The sequence below is a fragment of the Camelus dromedarius genome, chromosome 24 (genome assembly GCF_036321535.1).
Source record: "Camelus dromedarius isolate mCamDro1 chromosome 24, mCamDro1.pat, whole genome shotgun sequence".
In the NCBI taxonomy this organism is placed as follows: domain Eukaryota; kingdom Metazoa; phylum Chordata; class Mammalia; order Artiodactyla; family Camelidae; genus Camelus; species Camelus dromedarius.
Window position 1 is genome coordinate 7,904,226 of NC_087459.1, and position 10,218 is coordinate 7,914,443.

Below are 10,218 nucleotides of genomic sequence, written 5' to 3' on the forward strand. Positions count from 1 at the left end.
TTCACCAAGATTTAAAACCTCCATTCCTCAAAAAACACTCTTAAGAAAATGAGGTAAGGAGTCACAGGGAGAAAATAATTGCAAAACATAAAATACTTGCCTCCAGAACATATGAAGAATTCTCCAGATACCATCATGAGAAAACAAAAACCCCATGAAAGAAATTGTTCAAAAGATTTAAACACTTCACGAGAGAAGCTATGTGAATGGCAAATAAGCACACGGAAAAAATGCATTCGTCATTAGGGAAACGCAAATTAAAATACACACAAATCTATTCAAATGGCATTTTCAATGCCATTGACAAAGCCAAGGCTAGAGAGGATGCAGTGATGCATAGCATTGCGTGAACAAGAGAAATGGAAACCCATCCCCATGAAAACCTAGGTAAGGTATTTAGACTGGCCTTATGCACGATCACCAAAACCTGGACCAGCACCAATGTCCTGAACAGGTAAATGCAGGTGAAAAACAAAAAAGAGAGGCTTCCACTGAAAATAAACAATAGATAAACAAATAGCCGCGGTGGAGAGAGTTGGGCCAGAGGCCAGAGGCTGAGGCTGAGACAGGAGCTGGCCTCCAAGGAGCACACGGGGATCTTCGGTAGTGAAGGCGTTGTTTTACATCTTCAAAGATGAGCTCTGTCTCAGGGAGGTGGGTCCCTGGATGGCGGTTGTAAAGACCCGGTTCTTGATTCCCAGATCATGGAGGTTCCATCTACATCTCCTTTCCCTCCTCCTCCTTGGGGTTGCCGGTTGCCCTCGGGACAAAAGGACACCATTGGGGACGGGAGGTTTGCACTTGGGGATGAGCACCCCGGCCTCTCTCCGAACACCAGGAGCGACCATGATGCCTGATTAAAGGTGGAGGAGCCACCCTCGGGAATGGTCTTCCACCCTCCAGGAGGGACACAAAGCTTGAGCGTTGGCTTCGAAAGCAAGCGAATCAGAGCAGCTGGGATGGATGGTAGACCCTGCAGGCATTCCAAGACATTTCACTCTGCAAAGTGCCCTGGGTAGGCATGGGAGCCTCTAAAAAGGCTGTGATTGGATTTTCCATCAAGTTTCCATCAAGGCTTTACATGATAGAAGAAAAGAGTAGTGTAACACATCTCACTCATCCAAAGGAAGGTGAATGCATGGATAGTCACAGGCTCTCCAGCACCAAGACCCCTGAAGCCTTCACATGAGAGTCCCCCAGACCCTGCTGGGTTCCCCTGTAGAGACCACCTTTGGTGGCCACCAGCCTCACCCAATGTGCCCACCTCGGTCCTGCCCTGCCCTGAACATGGTGTTCAAATAGGTTAATCAGACACTGGGCAGCCATAGGTGTCAGCCAACCTGAGCCCAGCCCAGGCCCCTGGCCTGTCCCCCAGGCCCCCGCCGCATCACAGCCCCCTCAGGGACACTGTGAGTCCAGTGCAGCCAACTCGGGGAGGAACACAGTGCCCAGCTCAGGACAGAGAGTGGGTGGGCTTTCCCCACACCGTGGGGTCTTCAGCACCCTCCTGACCTGCAGGGCCAATTTAGGTGGGGTCAGTTAGAAACCAGCTGGGTAAAGCAGAGACGGGGTGCAAACGCTCCCAACCCCCTCCCAGCCCTCTCTCCCGCACACCCCTAGCAGGCTGGCCGAGCTAGCAGCTTCCATTGCCAGGGTCACCTCCTCCCAGCAGAGCAACCAAAACGGACCAGCAAGACACGTTCTTCTGTCCAACAGCCACCCCGCTGGTGAATTTCACACCTAAAATCTCCTTTGTTCTGGTCGGCCCTGCTCAGCCCACTGGGTCTGTGGATTCCTCTTTAAGGCCCAGAAAACATGACTGCTGGTTGGGTTTATAACTGAGAAAAAGACCCAGCACCCAGGGCACTGGGGGCTAGAGGGCCGAGGAGGCCACAGGCACCAGAGGTCACCACCTGGGGTGGTGGACAACCAGGACCCCTGTGGCCTCGTGAGAGTTGGCTCATACCAGCCCACAAAGCCTGCTGTTAATTTTTAGGAGTTTTGCAATTTAGCACAATGGAACACAGCCATTAATAATAAATTATTTAAAATATGGTTTAAAGCATGATATCAGAGATGGAAAACACAGCATCTGAAAGTCATGGATGAATTTCACAGCAGAATGAATTTGACAAGAGAAAGTTCGAGGAAGAGAAGATCGGTCAGTTGAAATGACCTGGTCTCAGGAAGAAAGATTTTTTTTTTAAATGAACACAGCCTCTGGTCCTTTCATGTTTTTTTTCATTTTTATATATTTTTTTTAATTTTTCTCTACTGAGATTTCTCATCTTTTCATTAAGTGTGTGCTTTTTTCTTTACATCACAGAGTATGGGTTTAAGAGGTGCATTGAAGGCTTTGGTTGATGATTTCAACATCTGCAGAATCGGACCCACCTCTGTCCAACTGGCAATGGTGAACAGGTGTCCTAGCCCAGCCCGCGTGGGCTCACAGCTGAGGAAGGAGCCTCATGCCTAGCAGGACGGGAGATGCTCTGAGGCTGATTCAGCCCAGGATTAGTGTAAAAAATTCCAGTGCCCAGCCTCAGGGGAACTCAGTTGGCTTGTTTATTTCCTTCCAAGCTGGTTCTTCAAACAGCAGCCAGAGGACCACTGGACCAAGGTCAACATCCCCCCGAGTTCCAGGATTCCGGTCAGGAGGCACCAGTGCCTGCAGATGCTTGGTGGGACCTGTCACAGGTCCATCGAGAAATACAAATGGAGTCTTCACCTCATAAAGAAGGGAGATTTGGTGAGGAGAGCTGGCAGCCTGGGGCAGATCGCCTGGCTAGGTATTTCCAGTTTAACTCCAGGGGACACACTGGAAGATTGGACGTGAAATTGAAAAAAAAAAAAAAAGAAGTGCAGCCCTCAGAGATACTGTGGGCTACCAGTGATCACTCCCAGACACCAGAGCCTGGCACCCACGGGGCGCTCTCTGAAAGGCTGAGGGGAGCCAGGGACACACGTGTCAAGTGCACTGTGTGTGCACGCAAACATACATGTGCACACAGGCACACCCACATGCACACACACAGACACACATGAACGCGGTCCTGGCACAGTCTTCGGGAGGTCCCTGAAACATCAGAACGCAGGCTGAGCAGCTCAGCCCAGGATGGAGTCCACACAGTATCCAGCCAGGCTCCAGTCCAGGGCTGGCGAGAGGGAGCTGGGCAGTATCCTCATCTGCCCTGAGCCTCAGGCCTCATGTCCCTGGGGCATATTCTGAGGTGGCTTCCTGCTCCCAGGACCGGGCCTGAACAAAGGTGGGGAGGAGGGAGGCGAGAGCGTCCTAGTTTCTTGAGAGGGTACCTCACCGTGGCCTGCAGCCCACAATTCCCCAGATCCCAAGCTTGGAGATGCCATAGAACCTATAGAATGGGGCAGGACCCCCGAGGCACCTCCAGGCCCCAGGTGGGACTGACTTTCCCCTCCTGTGTCTTCAGCCTCAGGGAGAGAAATGGGGGAAGGTGAAAGGGCTCACAGGCTGGCTGGTCCCTGTGGGACTGGATCTCCTGTCACCCTCCTGCAGCTCCAACCAGTCAGCGGCTGAAGGCAGCGCCCACCTTGCATCCCTGAAACGTGCCCAGGCAGGATGGGATTAAGGATCACCTTTTTACCTCCTGGATTAAAACCTCTCCTGTACTCTCTAGACCCCTCTGAGTGTCCTGAATCCGCATCGCCCGGAGGCGGGGCGGGGGGTGGGGCTTGATGATCAGAACGAACCTGCCAACATTCTCGGTAGAAAGGGACTGACACTGGGGCGCGGGTGACTCACCTGCCCTCCCAGGAAGTTTCCAGGGAAAGCATCCCCACACCCAGACGTGGGGACCCAGCTGGATGCCAGAGCCCAGGGGCCCTTCAGGGAGGCCACTCCCTCAGCCAACACCATGGTGAGTCCACATCGCTATTTCAAACCACAGCCAGGAGCTGGCTTTTCCAAGTTTAATCAGAAATAGAGGGTGAGCAGGAGGCCATGGGCCCAGGGCCCACCCTACTGCTGAGAGACACCTGCCTTAAGAGTCTTCTCATGTCTCCCTCCCCAGGATCAGGGAAGCCTGGAAAATGGGGTCAGGGGCTAGAAGGGAAGAAGGGTCTGGAGCAGGAGACGACGGGGAGGTTTGGGAGAACAAGGCTGGAACGGAGGAAGAAGCATGTGTCAACAGGGAAGGTTAGCAGTCTCCCCATCATGCGGACCCCACCCCAGGCCCATCCGGGGTCTGGGGAACGTACTGGTGGATCCAGGACACGTAGCTCATCACTCGGGCGTACACCCCAGGGAAGTCGTGATGACCACAGATGTCTCCCCAGCTCACGCACGACCCCTACCTGGACCCAGGTGCAATTCCAGCTGCATACCAGTGGGCCCCCAGAATCGCCCTGTGGGGAAAGGCAGGACTCAGTGAGCACCACTACGTGCCCCTGCAACAGAGCTTCTCAGCCCCAGGCGAGGAGGAGACAGAGGACGGGGCGGGCATGGGGTCCCACCTGGCAGGAGTCCCAGCCCTAGCTCCCCGCGCACAGCATGTCATCCCTGATGATCTGCTCGGTGCTGTTTGAGGAGGCTTTCTCGTAGCACTGGTTACAGGCCTCGTTCCCCACAACAGGCACTTCCACCTCCTGCAGGTGGTAGGGCGGGGGCAGCGGCGCTGTGGGGACAGGCTGGATGAGGACAGGGACTCATTCTGCTCCATACTAGGGCTCCCCCAGCCATCAGCAGAGAGCATGGGGGTCCCCACTGCCAGCCCTGACCCTGACCTACAACCAGCTGCCCTGGCCTTGCACTCAGCTTCCCCACATCCACTAAAACCGTCCAGCTCCAGGATGCAGGGCTCTGTCAGCAGGAGTCTGGGCTCCATATGCCTTAGGACAGAATGACCTAGGAGAGAGCATTCTCCCAGGAATTCTTTTCCCTGGGAAAAGGGATGGTCTAGGGCTTGACCTGAGGAAGTGCGTGATGACAGGGAGGAAATGCTTCTGAGTGGGATGGGTTCAAGTTTTCACTTTCTGACTCAGACCCGCACACCTGAGACCACGGCAGGCCCCAGCCTCTCTCTCCTGGGTTTTACTTATCTGCAGGAGGACAGTCGAGGTCCAAACATCCCCAACTGTTGTGGTGAGGACCCCGTGAGAAATGTGGCAGTCCCTGGCATGGCCTGGCAGAGAATAAATGCCCCAGGGCCTCCATGCACTTTCTGGCTCAAAAAGGAACTCCTCCTCAGAAGATCAAACATAGAATTAATATGTGACCCAGAAATTCCTCTCCTCAGACCCCAAAGGAACTGAAAAAAGATGCTCTAACAGGTGCTGGTACTCACACGTCCACAGCACCATGATTCACAGGAGCCCAAAAATGGAGACCTCCCAGGTGTCCATCAACTGATGAATAAATACACAGAATGTGGTCCATCCATATGGTGGACTATTATTATTCAGCGATAAAAAAGGAATGAAGCACTGACACTTGCTCCAACGTGGCTGAGCCTTGAAAACATGCTCCGTGAAAGAAGCCAGACACAGAGGACCACACATTGAGTGATTCCATTTATATGAAGCTTCCAGAGGCTGGAGAGTGGGGAGTGAGTATTTGATGGGGACAGAGCTTCTGTTTGGGAGGATGTCCTGGAGACAGATAGTGGTGATGGGGGTGCAACAATGTGAACATACTTATCACCACTGAATTATACACTTTAAAATGGTTAAAATTGGAAAATTTTGTTACTAATATTTTACCACAGTGAAAAAGGAGAGGGTGCCCCCAAATCACAGAGAACAAAGCATTTTCAACAAAGCCACAACCACACATCTGGGACTACCCTGCATCTCCGCACACAGCCATGGGGTCTCCCAGAGCCTTACCTCCAAGTCTGATGTAACCCCAGCCAGTCACCCAACCCATCTGCCTCTCAGGGACCCTTAGTGAGGCAGGCGGGAGGGAGACCATGCCGACGTGATGGGAGAGCATCACAGGGGCCTCCAGTCTCAGCAGGGCGACATCAGCACCTCCCTCCACAGACAGGCTGGCGTTGAACCTGGGGTGATGGATGATCTGCGTCACCTTGGTCAGATGGTCGTGGTCATAGAGTCTCAGCTGCCCACCTTGGACCCTGACGGCACAAGCCTGCAAGTCACCCCTGCGGAAGGGGGATCCGGGGGCTTCTCAGAGGAGGCTGGAGGCAGGACTCACCTCGCAGGAGGAATCAGGCTGCCACTGACAGAGAGGTGGCTTCCCCTGCAGCCCCTGGCCCTGCCCCCAGTCCACTTCCCACCACCTCTCTGGGGTCCCCACCCCGACTCCACGTGCCCAAGGGGGCAGTGGGCTGAGTGACGCACCATTCAGTGCAGTGGGCTGCGGTCAGCACCCACTGAGGGTGGACGAGGGAGCCCCCGCAGACATGCTGCCACTGCTCACGGTCCTTACTGTGCACTCGGAGGCTGACCTGCCATGGCCACCGACCAGCAGGAGCATCATGTACCCCCACAGGGCCAGCCCGCTCCCTCCCCAGGTTGGGATCTGAGAAGCAAAGGAGACAGCCATCAGGGACCCCAGCACCACCTCTCACACTCAGTCCCTCCCAGAGGTGGACCGACCAGTCCCAGCCTGAGCTGGCAGTGAGAGGTCTGAGTAGCAGGGCAGGGGGTGGGGACAGGGAGTCAGAACTCACCCGGGGACATGGGCACGGAGCCCCCCAGGCCTGGGAGGGTCAGGAACACCAGCCACAGCATCTGCACAGGGAGGACAGGGTCCTGGGTGAGGATGGAGAAGCGGGGCCAAGTGGGGACATCCTCGTCTGTGGGCTGCTGCTCTCTTTCCTCTGCAGCTTCTCTGAGCCCCTTTACCCCCTGGTGCAGGAAGTAGTCAGACGGGTCAGCCCCCTGGATGCGGGACGAGGCGGAAGTGAAGCTTTTCCTCTCTTGGCTCCATGGGGATGGAAGTTGAGGAGTCAGTCAACAGGCATGAGAAGTTTTAGCCAGGCCCTCATCCTGCTTCCCACCAGAACTGCCCGCACCCCTGCTGGCAACATCCACACTGTGGCCGCACAAATCACAGCCACAAACACACAACAAGGGACCAAGCCCGTGGAAACAGCCCAAAAGAATGTGAAGAGGATGCAGATTTGTCGGAAGAAGCCCTGAGCGCCAGCCCAGGCTGGCGGGATGAGGGGCAGCAGACACCAAGTGCGGGGCACAGCCACAGGGCAGCCCCCGAATCCACTGAACTTGGTGAGGCAGTGCGGAGCATGCCACCATCTAACTAGAGCACAGCAGGTGGCTGCCCTCACCACCTCGTCCTGAGGGACACGGCACCCTGTCTGCCCTGCAGGTGGGCTTCTTGGAGGCTAAGAAAGTGGGACATGCAGGGAACACATGGGGGGCGGGCAGTGGGAGGCAGGCACACTGAGCAGGGCTAGGCAGAGGGAGAAGATAGTGTGGTGCAGGGCTGACAACACGTTGACTAGCCCATGAGGAGGTCGAGGGTGTCCACGGCCCTCATGGGGACAGAATGCTGGCCCTTACACCATCCTGGATTAGCTAGGATGGGATGGACTGGGGTGAGGTGGCCACGAAGGAGTTGCCGGACCCCTAGACCCAGGTCAGCAAGTGCTGCCCTGAGGGGGACCTTAAAGCCCATCTCTGTCCGGCACAGTCTACCCACACTTCCCCATGTGTTGGGGACACCTGCTATAGGACAGTGGGGGACCTCTCTTCCCGGGAAAGCTTGGAGGCTTGGCTCAGGGTGCAGCCAAATGCCGCCGTGGCACCGTGGAGGCCACCAGGGCCCCTTCACTGTCCATCTAGACCTCCCCCGCAACTACCACCTTTGGACTCTGGGACTTAACTTGGTGGCGCAACCCAGACCTCCATCCCTAAGGGGTCTGAGCTTTGTCTGGTCACATGGGCTTCTCAGGCCAGGTGGCTGCCCTGTTCACTTGCCATCACAATTGATGAGGGGGTACCAGGAGAGTGCCGCCCATCTCCCCGGCCCTCCGTTGTGACACAGCAGCCTTTCTGCTGCTGGCCCGTGTCCTTGTCCCTAGCAAGATGGTGGCATTTCTTCTTGCCCGCTGACCTCTGGACACAGTGCCGCAGTGCGGCCAGGGGTTGGCAGTAACTTAGATTCCAGGAGGGATTGCTGAAAGTGGGCTGCCTTGAGGAACCAGGACCCCTGACCCTGCAGAGCCCAGAGCTGTGGGGACCAGGATGACAAGTCCCCACTGACAGTGATGGCAGGTGGGCTGCCTGCTCCCCCCGTGGCCCCCACGCTCTGATTCCTCCTGTTGGGGACACAGTTCCAGAGAAGGCCTGTGATTCTGCCCTCGCCTCCTGCTGGAGGACGGCCCCGTCCTGTGATGAATCACCACTGAGCGGGAGCTGAGGCCATCCCAGTGCACCATCAGGCCAGCGACTCCCGGGGTGTGACCAGTGGCCACCTGGCCACAGGCTCTCTCGTGCACACCCCTCCTGAACTGCAAAGGGGGGTCCGTGTGCTAACGCCATGTTATATGGGATTCAGAGACCCTGTAGCTCTTGGATCTTGGTGCCAACCAAGTTTCTGCAAAACCATACGCGGACTGTGTCCATTCCCATCAGAACAAGTCTCTGGCCCCTCCAGTAACAGAGGGCCCAACGCGAGCAGCTGTCCACAGGGCTGGTTGCTTCCTCGCTGAGCCGTGCCACTGGGGCTGGGAGGTGGGACATCCTGGCAATGGTGCCTGATCGGCCCTGGTAAGAGGCACGGCCCCCACCTCTCTGCCAGGACTGCTCTCCCTCAAGCCTGTCTTGCCCGCTCTGTGATGCCAACAACCAAGACGGGCAGGCGTCTTCCAGCCAGGTGGTTCTGTCTGTCCGAAATCCAGGGACTCTCTCATATAGTGTGGTCTCAGGAGGTCACTTATGCAGAACAAAAGTCTTCCCACTTGGCGTCCGTTCCCCTATGTCCATCACGAGTCCTCCTCCTCCTCTGTTTCACCCTCAACCCTGTCCTTGTCCCAGGCCACCACCCAGCCAGCCAGGCCAGCCACCACCCCGACAAGTCCACATACCTTGCCTTGGGCGTAGCCAGGCCGACCGCCCAGAGCCCCTACTTTGGGAAGCTTGGCCACTGTCTTTCAAGGCCACTCCCAGGTGAGGCTGCAGGCGGCACCATCCATGTCTGACCCACGTGCTGAGCTGACCCAGGCACAACCACCAGCAGTCCCTGCAACCACCCTCCCCACAGCCCAGCTGCAAGCTGACGCCCGGGCACTTTGCAGTGGCAGGAATGAGCGGGGGCCTGGGCCACCTGCCTGTATTCTGGTCCCTCTTTTGGCCAGTTCTGGCTGGGCCACCTCTGCCCTGTTCCCACCCAACCGTGTGACTTGGTAATCAAGGTGGAGCCTGGATCACTTCAGCACGGTCACTGTGTCCCTGTGGTCAGGCCACCCCATCTACCACACAGAAGCTCCCCGGAATCATCTTTCCGGAGCAGCAGAGGCTTCAGCACAAGTGGCAGTGACCTGTGTTCACCCTCCCGCCAGGCTGGCCACGGCCCTGCTCACCACCTGCGTCCACCACCAAGGTCCTGCACAGAATCGTGTCGGTCAGGGCATGGGCTGCAAGTCATGGGGCTGGGCCTGCTGCAAGACCCCTTCCCACTGTGGGGACCACTCAGAACTGGCAGCCTCCTGGGTCACCAGCCACATGGGCTGGAGCAGTGCCCCAGGTGGAAACATACTGCTTCTGAAATGTGAGAGAAATGCCACGCGCTGTGCTCTCTCCACAGTGAGAGGTGAGGATGTCATCGGCTGTCTGTTGCTTTGATCTCGGGACCCCTATGTGACTGACGTGGCCCCTGTATCTTTTCAGGGCTGACCTCCCCTCCTGGGGTGCACAGCCTGATTAGCATATAATAACAGCGTGGACCAGTGAGGTCCAGAACCTTAGAACATGAACTTTTTTCAAAATAGGGTTATTGCTGTTGTAAGGAGTTAAGATGCAGCCAGACTAGAACAGGGTGGCCCCTCAATCCAGTGATGGAACAAGTAGAGAAAGAAGAAATCCATTCTCGTACCCTGGTAATCAGTGAGGAGAGGCCATAATGATAGTTCAGAGCATCATTGGTTCACCCCCATTTATGATAGCTTCACAAGGAGTGCTCAGAATGAGTCCATGATGAGTAAGCCAGAAAAAGAAAAATATCATATGAGATCGCTCATATGAGGAATCTGAAAAAAAAGA

At 56.0% G+C, this 10,218-nt stretch overlaps 1 protein-coding gene across 1 annotated transcript; it reads right to left on the reverse strand.

Annotated features, from left to right (window-relative positions):
• Positions 1-4,187: 4,187 nt before the first annotated feature.
• LOC105099788 (mastin-like) lies at positions 4,188-6,726 on the reverse strand. Its single transcript, XM_031447565.2, is given in 6 exon segments — positions 4,188-4,316; positions 4,318-4,380; positions 4,489-4,649; positions 5,860-6,134; positions 6,334-6,514; positions 6,666-6,726. Coding segments are annotated over 6 exon segments (870 nt in total).
• Positions 6,727-10,218: the final 3,492 nt, after the last annotated feature.